The 13,151-nt window shown below is 40.4% G+C and overlaps 1 protein-coding gene across 5 annotated transcripts in view; it reads right to left on the reverse strand.

Annotated features, from left to right (window-relative positions):
- Nucleotides 1–13,151, reverse strand: part of Atp9b (ATPase phospholipid transporting 9B (putative)) — a 258,118-nt gene that overhangs the window by 61,391 nt on the left and 183,576 nt on the right. For all 5 annotated transcript variants that reach the window (XM_076837216.1, XM_076837215.1, XM_076837218.1 and 2 more), the window contains one exon: nucleotides 7,163–7,305. In XM_076837216.1, coding sequence (XP_076693331.1) covers nucleotides 7,163–7,305 — 143 coding nt within the window. The remainder of the gene's footprint in view (nucleotides 1–7,162; nucleotides 7,306–13,151) is intronic.

Consider the following 13,151-nt stretch of genomic DNA (forward strand, 5'->3'; position numbering starts at 1 on the left):
AAGCCTGGATCTTGGGTTCCTGACCTCCAGGCTGCCTCCAAGAGCAGTCCGTGGCCTCATCCTCCCCCCTGACTTACTGGATGGGTCTGACACCACTGATGGGGTCACCTTGCGTCAATAACAGGGTGGAGCCTACGTTGGAATCATCGAACAAGGATTTAGAAGGATTACCAGAACAATGCTTCAATTGATTTCAAATTCTCTCTGAACAAATGAAAAAAACAGAATATCTCAGAAAACCAATAGAAGTTATAAAAAAAGGACTAAGTATAAATTCTAGAACGAAAGCCCCCAATAACAGAAATGAACACCTGGCTGTACTGGCTCAGTAACGGGGAACTGACTGCACTGCAGGGCAGTCCACACCAGTTCTGTCCGACCCAGAATCTCAGGGCATGAGGGGTTTGCAACAGAGATACATTCTCCTAGCTCCAGAATCTGAGGACAGGAAGACAATGGGGCTGAACATGTGCTCAGAGGACCCAATGCAGAAGTCCCCACATCTGGCTAAAGACTCCACACAGGCCCAACAACTGAGTTAATCCCAAACCAGGGTAAAATCAAACAGCCAGGCCAAGGCACATCAGAACTGAGTTTTGGAAACCAATCATGAAGAAAAGCTCTCAGATTCAGCCAGAAAGAAAAGCTGAATTTCCACAGGGACACCAGCTGCGCCCATCTGAGCCACAAAGCCAGAGCAGCCACATTTTCTGAGCTGAAAGAAAAGAACTATCAACAGTAAGTTCCATATTCAGTGGACAGAAAGTACTATGGAGGAAAGACTGAGGTGAGGCCACCCAAGAACTCCTGAATCTCCAAAAGGATTGATGTCATCACCTCAACACAATGGAATGGAAATGCATTTATTCTTAAGAACTTTGTGTTTTTATGCTACTACATATGTTAAGGTAAAATTTTCTATATCAGTTTTGCTAAAGGGAGCTACTGATATTTCTCTGTAAACTTATTTAGATTTTCTATATATGCTGTTTGCTAATAAGATTCTCCTTCTTGGGCTGGGCTATACCTCACTGGCAGAGTACTTGCCTTGCACATGTGAAGTACTGGGTTTGATCCTCAGCACCACATAAAAATAAATGCATAAAAAGAGATATTGTGTTCATTTACAACCAAATATATATATATATATATATATATATATATATATATATATATATATATATATATATATATATATTTTTTTTTTTTTAAAGGCTATCCTTCTTTTTTAACCTCCAACATTTTCCTTGCTTTGTGGATGAGCTAGTAACTCAAATATGACACATTCTTCCTGGTCTTGAGGGAAGTATGCAACATCCTTCGTTTAAGTTCGGCAACAGCTGTATGCTATGTTGAGCAAACTGTTTTTCAGAATTAGAGTTCCCTTTCTCTTAGTCTGCTAAGAGGTCTTAATCATGAATGGGGTGTTGAAATTTATACAAAGGCTTCACTGGACTTCCCGAGTCACATGGAAATTTCCCTGTATTGTATTCAAGACATACGTTACACATGTTGATTTCTGAATTTCAACAACCTTGTGTTTCTAGGGTAAATCTTACTGGATAATGATGTGTGACAGCTTCTTGCACTGAAGATTTCTGTCTGCTACCAATGTGGTTGAGACTTCATGTCGATGTGTGTGACGTCCCTTCCTGTGATGTCCACATCCAGTGGCTCCCTCTGTCTGGGGGGGAGATGTGCTCACACAGGGTTCTTCCTCCCCTCAACAGTGGGAGAGCTTACCAGTGACATGCGTCAGAGCAGGGTCAAGGCCACTTCCAGGTAGCAGAGTTTCAGGAGTCATAAGCAGGTGTTGACTTCACCAAATGCTTTGAGCATCTTTATCTGCTACGGTTCCCTATTATCGTGTACTTTATTTTGGATTTCTCCTTTAATCCGTGCAGGTTTAATATTGAACCATCTTTCCATTGCCAGAGTAAACTCCACTTGAGCAGAATGTATTTCTATTTGTAGCAATACTAATCCGGCCTTGTAACAGCTTATCTGGGGTTTGAGAGAGACTCCAGGGACACTTTCAAGTCTCCTGGCTTGCTCTCCCTGCCTTCTTTGGTGTTAGTGTTCTATCAGTGGAATATCCGTTTTCCTCTTCTATGGAAGTTTTGTGTATGTTGAGAGTGCATGTCTTGAAGGGCTGGTGTCAGGGGTTTCTAACCTACCTTTCTCTTTCATTGTTCGGAGTGCTATAATTGTTTCCTCAGAATGTTTTAATAGCTTTCATTTTTTAAAAAAATATTTTTTAGTTGTTGATGGACCTTTTATTTATTTACTAATTTATATGTGGTGCTGAGAATTGAACCCATTGTCTCATACATGCTAGGCAAGCACTTTACCACTGAGCTATATCCCCAGACCCTCAACTTTTAAAAATTTATGACAGGGTTTTGCTCAGTTGCCCAGGTTAGTCTCAAATTTGAGACCCTCCTGCCTCAGCCTTCAACTTGCATTTGGCCAAGGCTTTTTTTTTTTTTTTTTTTTTGGCACTGGGGATCAAACCCAGGGACACTTAACCACTGAGCCACATTCCCAGCCCTTTTTATTTATTTTGAGACAGTGTCTTGATAAGTTGTTTAGGGCCTAAGCTGCTGGGGCTGTGATCCTCCTGTCTGAGCCTCCCAAACACTGGGGTTATAAGTGTGTGACACCATACCTGGTCTGGCCAATTTTTTAAATAGAGACAGGGTCTTTTTGTGTGGCCCAGGATGGCCCAAATTCCTGGACTCAAGCAACCTATGGCGAGCAGACGAGTTGGGCCCCAGGTGCACCATCATGCCCTACTTGATGTCTTGTGTACCATATTATTTATCTCTGCTCTTGTGTCTTAAGATCTTTTTCTTCTATGCATTTGGCTTTGTTTTCTTGTTCCTAAGTCGGCCATCAAAGATTATCAGTTTTTAGCCTCTCTTCTTTTTCTATTAAAAATGGAGGAAAGCTCCTATAAGGCATTGCTTTTAAAACATCCCACCGGCTTTGATGGCAAACAATTCTATCATTTAGTTCTGATAATTTTTATTTATTTTTTTAAATTTTTAACTTTTTTGGTACTGGAGATTGAACTGGTGCTTAGCCATTGAACCACACTCCCAGCCCCTTTTTATTTTGAGGGTCTCACTAAGGTGAGACCTTAGGGCCTAGCTAAGTTGCTGAGACTGGCCTGGAATTTGGGATCCTCCTGCCTCAGCCTCCAGAGTTGCTGGGATTATAGGTGTGTATCACAGTGCTTGGCAAAGAATTTTTAAATTTCTGCTAAGTCTTTTTGGATCTATGTGTCATTTTAAAGTGTATTCCTCAACTTCGCAACATACTGAGATTAAAGAACTTATCATTTTATGATTAACTTCTACTTTTTTAAAAAAATATTTTTTTAGTTGTTGATGGACCTTTATTTTATTCATTTATTCATAATGTGGTGCTGAGAATCAAAAACAGTGCCTCACACATGCTAGGCAAGTGCTCTACCACTGAGCCACAACCCCAGTCCAAACTTCTACCTTTTATTCTTTTTTAATTTTAGGCAGGTATCCCTCACTTTGGAATTCAGATTGAATCAGGGCCTAACTCATGTCCAACCTTTGTGAGTCTTCCATATTTGATGAGAATGCCTGTTACCAGCGTCAGATGAACAATGTCATCTGTGAGCAGGAGGGAAAAGCTGGCAATGGTTCTGTCAAATCCTGTATATTGTGGCTGATTCCTGCCAGCTTGGCTTATCAATAATTTAAAGAGAAGCTAAAATTTCCGCCTGTAATAATCAGTTTCTTCCTGTGGTCTATTGATTCTTGTTTGTGGATTGAGGCTGTTTAAGGGCACAAACACTTGGACTTGCAACTACTATTTTTATGCAGCAATCCTCTTCCTTGAATAATGCTTTAAAAGTTCATTCTGCTTGATATTAAGGAAGACATATCAACTATCTTTTGATTCTGATTTGTCTTAATGATTTTTCTTTTCTTTGTTTTATTACAGCTTTACCACTAATTTTTAATTTACATATTAAACGGTTTAATCTTTTATAGTTTAAATCTTTGTCAGTCAACACTACTGATTTTTCTTGTGTGTTTTTCTTAGCTTGATATTATGTCTGAACCCCACCTGTGAGCACCTAAGGACCTGTGCTCAGCTGTCACGCTGTTCAATACTCAGCTGCACGACATGGCACGGGTTATCTATTCTACTCCTGACCAACTTTTTTTTTTTTTTTTTAATTATATTTAGACAATTAGTTGTTTGCTTTTGTTGACCAAAATAATGCTAAGAAAATTCTTGTGTAAATCTTGTGGCATAGATTTCCACACATGTCTTTAGGGAACAGAAGTAGAAGTGAACTTGCTGGATGGTGGGGTACACACTTCAATTTGACAAATACTGCAAAACTTATCTTACAAGGTACCAAAGCCTAGAGGAAGCCCTGCTTTGCCATATGTTTGCTGTACTTAAAAACCCCACTCATGAAATGTGTGCCTGTTAGGTTCTCTCCATGGGAAGTTCCAGCATGGAGGGGGTGCCTGCCTGTCTCTTTTGGTCTTCTTTAAGAGCTTTACCTTTGGTTGACACGTTTCTGGGTTAAAACTTACTTTTAGCTGCATTCTAGTTATGCTGTGCTCTCACTGATATTTCCCATATCCAGTGTCTTGTCTACTAGTGTGGTGTGTAAAAATGCAGCTTCATTGTGTATTGAGCCTACTCATATAACCAAATGTTCCTAAGTCCTAAAAATTTTCCCAAAGCTCCTTTGGGTTTGCTATGTATTTTTCTTTGGGAACATGCTGCTTGCTCATATTGCTGCCCTGACTTTACATGTACAATCTTCACTTCTGACTGATATATCAATCAGCACAAGGCTGGCTGTAAAGTAGGACTTTCTCCAGGCATTCCTGAGTGCTGTCTGTGAGTTTCATGCAAGGGACTCTTGTGCCGATCAGCATATTCTTCCCCAGGCCTCCGAGTGAGGAGAAGGCGGCTCCAGTTCTGGCCCACAGTAGACTCTGGCAGTCATCAGCTTTACAGGCATGGACAGGAAGGGGCAGACTGGTGCTGTCTGGGACCCTCAGAGTTTCCATGTCCTCCCACAGGCTTTCTGGCCATATGTCTCCAGGACTCCCTTCTGGAGAGCTTTCCCTCCATCTGAGTGGGCTCTCTGTGGAAGCAAAGGTGAGCTTCGGTTTGCTTTGTTCTGGTTTCTCCCTCAAATTGGTTCTAGAACTTTCCTAGAAATAACCCATTTCTGTGACTCTAATTGTACTTTGCTTTTTTTTTTTGTTATCAGTGCAATAGATTTCTTCTTCTTTTTTAGAAGATATTTCTAGATGGTAGATAGACACAATATCTTTATGTTTTTATGTGATGCTGAGAATCAAACCCAGCACCTAACAAGTGTCAGGCAAGTGCTCTACCATTGAGCTACTGCCCCAGCCTTACAAATTTATTCTTTAAAACTTTTTTCTGTCAGCTCTATGAGGTTGGGAAGGGAAACCCTAATACATGTTCTCATTCTACCTTCGTGAATCAGAAGGCCCTCAATTGTTATTTGTGAGTTATCTGGAGTCATGAGCATTATCCTTTCTTGGTCAGGTACCTCAATGTACCACAGAAAATAAACTTGAATGAAATTCAAATAAAAACCCCAATGACAAACACCTGTAATTCCAGTGGCTTGAGGGGTTGAGGCAGGAGAACTGCAATTTTAAGGCCAGCCTTAGCAATTTTAGCAAGGCCCTAACTCAAAATAAAAAAATAAATGAGGGCTGGGAACTTGGCTCAGTGGTTGAGTGTCCCTAGGTTTAATCCCTGATACCAAAGAAAATAAACAAAAAACCTCCAAAAGTGGATTTTGAATGGCACTAAGCTTACAAATTTACCATGAGACCTTACACCTACAGAATACTGAATTTCCATTTATTTAAATCTTCTGTTACATTTTTTACACACGCCCTTGCAGGTTCATATCCATGTGCTCTACAGGTGCCACTGTGAAAGGAGTTTTATTCTCCAGTGTGTTCCACAGCTACACATACAGGAGTTACAACCTGACAACCTAATCTGCAACCTGACACTTTACTGATTTCTTAAGACTTAGTAGCTATAAGTGGATTTCTGCAGTTCACTCTTAATATCTTCAAACACATGCTCTCTTCCTTTAACTAAACACATTATTTTGATTTCTTGTCTTATTACAAAGGCTAGATCTTCTAAAATAAATACTAAGTAATAGTGTTGTATACAGATTTCTCCATTTCTTCCTGGTGATTACAAGAATTTTTCTACTACGTAATTATTACACATGATGTGGAATATTATCTTTACCACATTATATAAGTATTCTTTCATTGCTAGTTCATGAATAATTATTAAGAATTTAAAATTATGAGTTGATAAATTAAGGAGGAATTTTACCCTTAAGCTATACCTTTTATTATAGCAGTAGGCTTATTTATCTTTTTATTTAGCATTTGATGGACTAATATGAGTTTTTTATAAAAATAGAAAAAAATGCAAAATAAAGATAAGCAGTGTTTTGGGCACAGAGTTGTAGGGTGTGATAAATAGTTTATAGTAAAACTCTTTTTTTTTTTTTTTTTTTTGAGAGAGAGAGAGAGAGAATTTTAATATCTATTTTTCCGTTATCGGCAGACACAACATCTTTGTTTGTATGTGGTGCTGAGGATCAAACCCAGGCCGCACGCACGCCAGGCGAGCGCGCTACCGCTTGAGCCACATCCCCAGCCCCATATAGTAAAACTCTTAAGAAGAATATTATTAGAATACCAAATTCACATGCCTTGTTTTCTTCTAAAAGCTCAGAAGTATCCATTTATGAGAAACAAATGTGCATTTTATTTTTGCTCTCAAAAATTGTTATAAAGGCTGTTAGGAAAAAACCTATAAAATTATAGAATTATAGAAAATTCAAAGTACAGAAATAGGTCACTAAAAGTCCCAAGAACTTAACATTTTGCTAACCTAAAGGATACTGTGCATATTAGAAGACGAAGACTAAGTTGTATGAACAACTTTCAAAGACAGAGTCTGGAAAATTCTACATATTACTTCAACATTCTCTTATAACACACACCCGTCCATGTAAAACCAGGAACATTTCTGGATGTGATCTGATGCTCTCAATGGAAAACAGACTACAGAGTACCTGTTTTATCTGTCAATAAGTACACGAGGCGCCCCAGTTCCTCTGGTATAGTGCTGGTCCGAACGACTGTACCAGGGATATTCTCATCTTTCATGATCATCCATCCATAGGCTGCTTTGCCCATATCCAAGTTCACACGTAAACTGCCAAATAAAACCATCACAGTCATTAGTGCACGAAGATCCACACAATACATTCATACATGTGATTTCATGTAAAATACTTACTTAAATGCATTCTTTAAATTTTTATAAAAATATATAGATAATATTGGATTTCAGACTTTAAAATAAATGGATCTGTAGACTTGAAATTGACAAATGCTTTTACATCCCTGATAGTGTTTGCCAGTGACAGGCAGTGGGCAGCACCTTATTGCATGTGGTTAACAACACCAGATGGACAGAGAGGCAGACGGCTTTAAGGCCCATTCAGGCACGGATCACCACGAGGCTCATTCATATGGAGGAAATCAAGTAGTGATCACTGCAAATATAAATGTGAAATGGGTCTTAAGGTTTATCCACTCATTTTACAGCTATTAATTGACTGTCTCCTGTGTTCCAGGTGCTTAACAGTAAAATACAAGAACAAACAAGTAATGACAGGATCAATACAAAGGAGTCAGTTATGCCACTCTTGTTTTTTTGGTTATTTTAAATATTATATATTTTAAAGGTGTACAGATTATGTATAAGAGGTATATAAGATTGTGATTTACAATCCACAACTGGGGGCTGAAGTTGTGGCTCAGTGGTGAAGTGCTTGCCTGGCACAAGGTAAGGCATTGGATTCGATCCTCAGCACCACATAAATACTACATGGCCTTAATTTTATTTTTCTGAATCATAGAATTCTCCAAAGCCCAAATGAAAGCAGTGTCCACAGAAAAATGCTTTTCTTTTTCTTTCTTCAAATCTCCCCTTACCCTAATTCCATGCTGAACCGTCTTGTGGCCTCACAGCCCTTGATAGAAACATGCTCATGTGTGTTGAGCCTTTCCTGTGTGGAGCCCTCTACTGGATGCTGGCTATATGGAAATGCATTGGTTCATCACACCTAATGAAGAGAGATTTTGTGTGGCCCATGTGACATGGGAGACCTGAAGCACAGAGATTTAGGTAGCATGCATGTGAGGGCTATGGGCTGTTGACTGGATGCCACTGGTCCTTCCTGGAAAGTCATTTTGAGTCACCTTGCTTTGTGGCTGTTGTCTTTCATTAGTTTGTTTCACCGTTCTAACAGGACTGTGAGTAGCTAAGGATGTTGAGGGGCTGGTTTGAAAGTTGTGTGTAATTGTCAGTTCCAGATTTTCTTTCCAACTATAATTTTTAAGATGTGACTTTATGAACAAATAAATAAATTATGATTATTTACTGCTCTTTAACTTATAGACTTCTTGACTGTGATTCCCAAAGAGTATTTGTCAAGTGTGTGTTTATTAACAGTCTGAACCACGTGAATTGCCATTTTGGTAGGTCAAAAATGGTTTGAGTATCCGCAGTTTCCCTGATAGAGTCAGACTAGGCAGGGCTAAATGTTCTGACTGACATGTGGGAGAAACAGGGCCTGCCCACAGTCTATGTGGTGCAGTATCAGTGTGTGTGCTTCTGTAGCTTCTTTAGTGAAGGCCTGGAGGCCATCCATTCCCGTGCTTCCAGATGAAACCATAGCAAAAATCAACCAGGTAGGACAGACAGTTTTGGATTAAAAAAAGAAAAATATATATCACACGCGCGCGCGCGCGCGCACACACACACACACACACACACACACACACACACACACATATATATTTAGTTGTATATCGACAGAGAGCAGGAAGTGGGTGGCAAGGAAACCGGACACCTGTGAAGCTTTCCCCAGCTCTGATCTTTTGGCCCAGAGATCTGCACTTTGGAAAACTAAGGTGTGTTGTGCCCTTCTGGATTCTGGTCAAATTATTTTGGCAAATGTCAGCCTGCCATAGCTATTGTAATGCAAATGGATTCCTGTCCTTAGCTGGACAGGCACTTTTGAAGAGCTTGGAGTCTGTTGGAAACCAAAGCAGCACCTTCAGGTTCCTTTTCATGAACAATTTATGGTTTAATAAATTAACTTCTTTTAAAGGGTGGAGGAAATCTATTATTTCATGGAATATAATATTATACATAATCACCACTGGGACATTTGGGGTTGAATACAAATATCCTTCAGAGACCATTCAAAGCAGAAGCTTCTACTGGAAAAGAGAAGAGAGAATATCTTTAGAGAAATAAAAAATAAGAAGAATGACTGCTTACAGTTTATGTGAAAAGCAGCGTAAATTTTATTTTTCCTCAACCAAGACATTAATCATACATAGGGTGTTCAAGATTCACATGTACTGTGATCCATTTTGTGTTTTCTGATTAAATGCTAATGGAGTAATTTGTTTTTAATGTTAAAAATCTCTAAGACGCTCCAACTTAATCACTAAGCTGGTAGACTGATTCACAACTTGCTGCATTTACATTTTAAGAATGCTCTTAATTTTTTAGAATTTCAAATCCTAGAATTCTCTCCAACTGTGATAAAAGTGCCAAACTGTGATATGGTCTGTGACTTCCAGAAACACACATGCTACTGTTCTGAGAAGGATTACAGAACTAGGTTACATGATAATAGATATCAATTATAGTTTAGGTTCATTCCATTGCTGATGTAGCAACTGTGAAACTGTTACCAACAGACCTATTCCAGTAAGTGGAATTCATTTGTAATTTAAGATGGTTAACTGAACCAGGAGGCAATTATGCTATCTAATCAGAAAAATGAAATGAATTACCCTAAATAATAGTGTGTTCAGGGATGTTGTAAATAATCACATGCATGAATCTGGATTTTGCTATAATTAGAATACATGAAGTAAAGTTTAGAATGAAGGAACGCCTTCAAAACGGTTCTTGTTCTCCAAATAGGCTAATCCTATCGCTACAAAAACGTCTGAGGAGGTTACCCAGACTCCAGATACACTTGCAGTGTGCGTCCCTAGTCTACACACTGGGCTCCCACATAGGCCCCCCGAATGCTCATTGCATTTAAGCTCAACCCTCATCACCTCCAGGTAAGCCCAGTCCCATAGCCCATCTCCTTAGGGAAAGAATCCATCTGAAATCATGTACATGCAGATTCTGATTTGAGCAAAAGAAAACAGAAGCTATTTCAATCAGAACTTTTACTAAAAGCATTCAAAACTTTTCCTGTAAATTTTAAGGCCACGAGGACACATATGCCATTTAATCTGAACATTTCCCCAAAGCTTTCATTCTATGATGGCTTTTTTACACTCTGGAGAAACACCCATGGACAGCAGTAGATGGCACCAAAGCATTTTCACAGGGTCAGTCACCCAGTACAATCACAGCAAGACAGTGTATAAATCTCTAGGTCTTGTTTAGGTCATCTTCTGGCCTTCAAACAGATGCGCTCAGGTGCCTATGGGCTGACTAACCTGTGAACACTGCACCGAGGAGGTTAACATGCCCACTTCCTCCCTTTCCTGGTCAAACAAAATGAAAACAAATGAATCTTCTCCTTCTCGGTAGGGAGGAAATCTTCTCCCGTCAATGCACACTGTGACCCACCCATCTCCAGCCAGAGTTTGAGCAATGCCAGGCTCCTTTGCCCTCTCCTTCCAAAATCCGAGGGGATCAAGACCTCCTGCTAACTCCACTGCAGACTTCCATGTCCTGGGAATAAAGCAAGAGTAGGTGACCTCTACACTCTTGATGTTCAGAATGACTCATATTGATCCCTAATTTTGACATGTACTAGTTCCAAGATCTAGACTGAAAATGGACTCAATCCCTGTGAGCCTCAGCAAGGCCTGTCAGATGCCAGGTGCTGGGAGGTCAAGTTGAGGGTCAGGAGTGATGTGCAAAAGTGGGAACTGAGAGTAACGCTCATGGGCTGGAAGCAGTCACTGGTCTCAACAGCCAGCAAAAAAATTGCAGAAAAGGTGGCCCATGAGCTGTGTTGGGGAGGGTGGGGCCTGTCACACAGGTGTTTGGAAGCCAGTGGCCAGCAAAGCTCAGAGCTCAGAAGGTGTGTTGAGTGCCTCAGTTACACATGCATGTAATGCTACATGCGTCAGGTGACTGAAATGAAGACAGGGAGATGTCCGGAGGTGTAGTGAGCTCCAGTGGGCTTGTATCCACTGAAAACAAACAAGCAAGCCAAGAACAAACAAGCAAGCCACTGAAAATGAAAACAGTACCATGACCTGATGCTACATTTTCCCTATACATACACCACCAACAAAGTACACAAGTAAGTATAGTAAGAGATTCACAACAGTGACTACGAATAAAGTAGAAAAATTATTAACAATATGTCATAATAAAATTTATATGAATGTGCTCTCTCTGAATATCTCAGTGTATCATTTAATATGTTCAGGCTGTGGTTGATCATGGGTAACTGGAGCTGCAGAAAATGAAAATGTGAATAAAGGGTACCACTGGAAGACTTCATCACATGAAGAACAGATGAGAAAACTCAAAAGTAGGTGGTGAAGAGTCCTGCCTTGGGCCACATGGAAGTTATCCATATAAGAATATAACTCTTCACTCTGACTCCAGGGAGCTAGGTGCCAGCCTCTGGCCTGGGCACTAACTCTCCTGGACCAAGGCTGAGGGTGGTCTATATTGTTATGATTTCTTGTTTTAAAATTACTTAGAACTCAGGAGAAGTCATACGAATAGGACAGAGGTCTTTCTTGAAACCAGGTCCCCAATGATGCTGTTGTGTGTAATACCACCGTGCAATACCAAAGCAGGGGAGCTATGCACCACAATCAAACTCAGACATCACTGCTCATATGGTCAGCTTTAGTATCTTGCATACATATGTGGAACCACCAGTGGACGATACCTCAGCAATCACACCCTTCTAGCACCTGTCCTGGGAAAAGACTGACTGGCTCTCCACTGTAGGGCAGGCCCACGATGGCATGGTAGGCACCCTCACCTAGGCTTCCAGTGGACTATGTTTTTAGCATGCAGCCGAGGACATGAACACCCTGATTTTGCTTGAGAGGATGAGCCCACCTATTTGCACTGTGCCTTCTTTGTCTGGCCGGCACATAAAAAATGCTTAAGGAAAGACTCAGGGGGCTGAAGCTGGGGGCTAAGGATGCTGCTACCTACAAATGAAGCATGTCTACTATTCCAACTAGGCTTTGCAACTTCTTCCACCTGTCTGGATCCTAAATCTTTCCTAGGATCTGAGCCTCAACCAAACACCATCATCACAATCTGGTAAATTCAAGACAGTATCATGAAGTAATCATGCAGCATGTGACCTTTTGAGACTGGGTTTAACCCACAGCTTCATAACTGCTGTGGTCTGAACATTTGTGCCCTCTTAAAATTTCATATTGGATCTTGGTCCCCAGTACAATGATATTAAAAGAAAAGACCTTTAAGAGGTAGTGAGGAGGCCCCCAGGATGAAGCCCTCCTTGTGGAGAGTGGTGACAGAGAATGGAAGAGCACTGTCTGAGATGGAGGTCTCTGATGACCTCAGGCTGTGGCTTGGGCTCTGGGAAAGTTTCTGTGCAGAGGTGCAGGATGCCTAGCTGCTAGGCGGTAATGCCCTGCATGAGGAGGCTCTGCTAGAGTTTTATCAGCCTCAACTTTGGTCTCAGCACACAGCTCCTGGGAATAAAGGAACTCTCTTGCTAGACAACCACAATGTTTCACTAAGCTCCACTATATCTGAACCTGCCTGCTAACTTTAAACAATGGACTTTCCTGAGAGCTACACAAAACTCCTAATATTGCACATTACAACTATAGAATGTAACTGTGGAATAAGCTGCATAATGTTGCTAACTCTGAAACTTTCATGAATACAAAGAGTAATGCTTACATAGTCTTTAACCTGATAATGAGACATATATAAATAAAGATTGCTGGGGTAACCCTTTAGACCTGCTTTTCTATCAGAGAGAAATTCTCCACCTGACC

Source organism: Callospermophilus lateralis, chromosome 17 (assembly GCF_048772815.1).
Source record: "Callospermophilus lateralis isolate mCalLat2 chromosome 17, mCalLat2.hap1, whole genome shotgun sequence".
NCBI lineage: Eukaryota > Metazoa > Chordata > Mammalia > Rodentia > Sciuridae > Callospermophilus > Callospermophilus lateralis.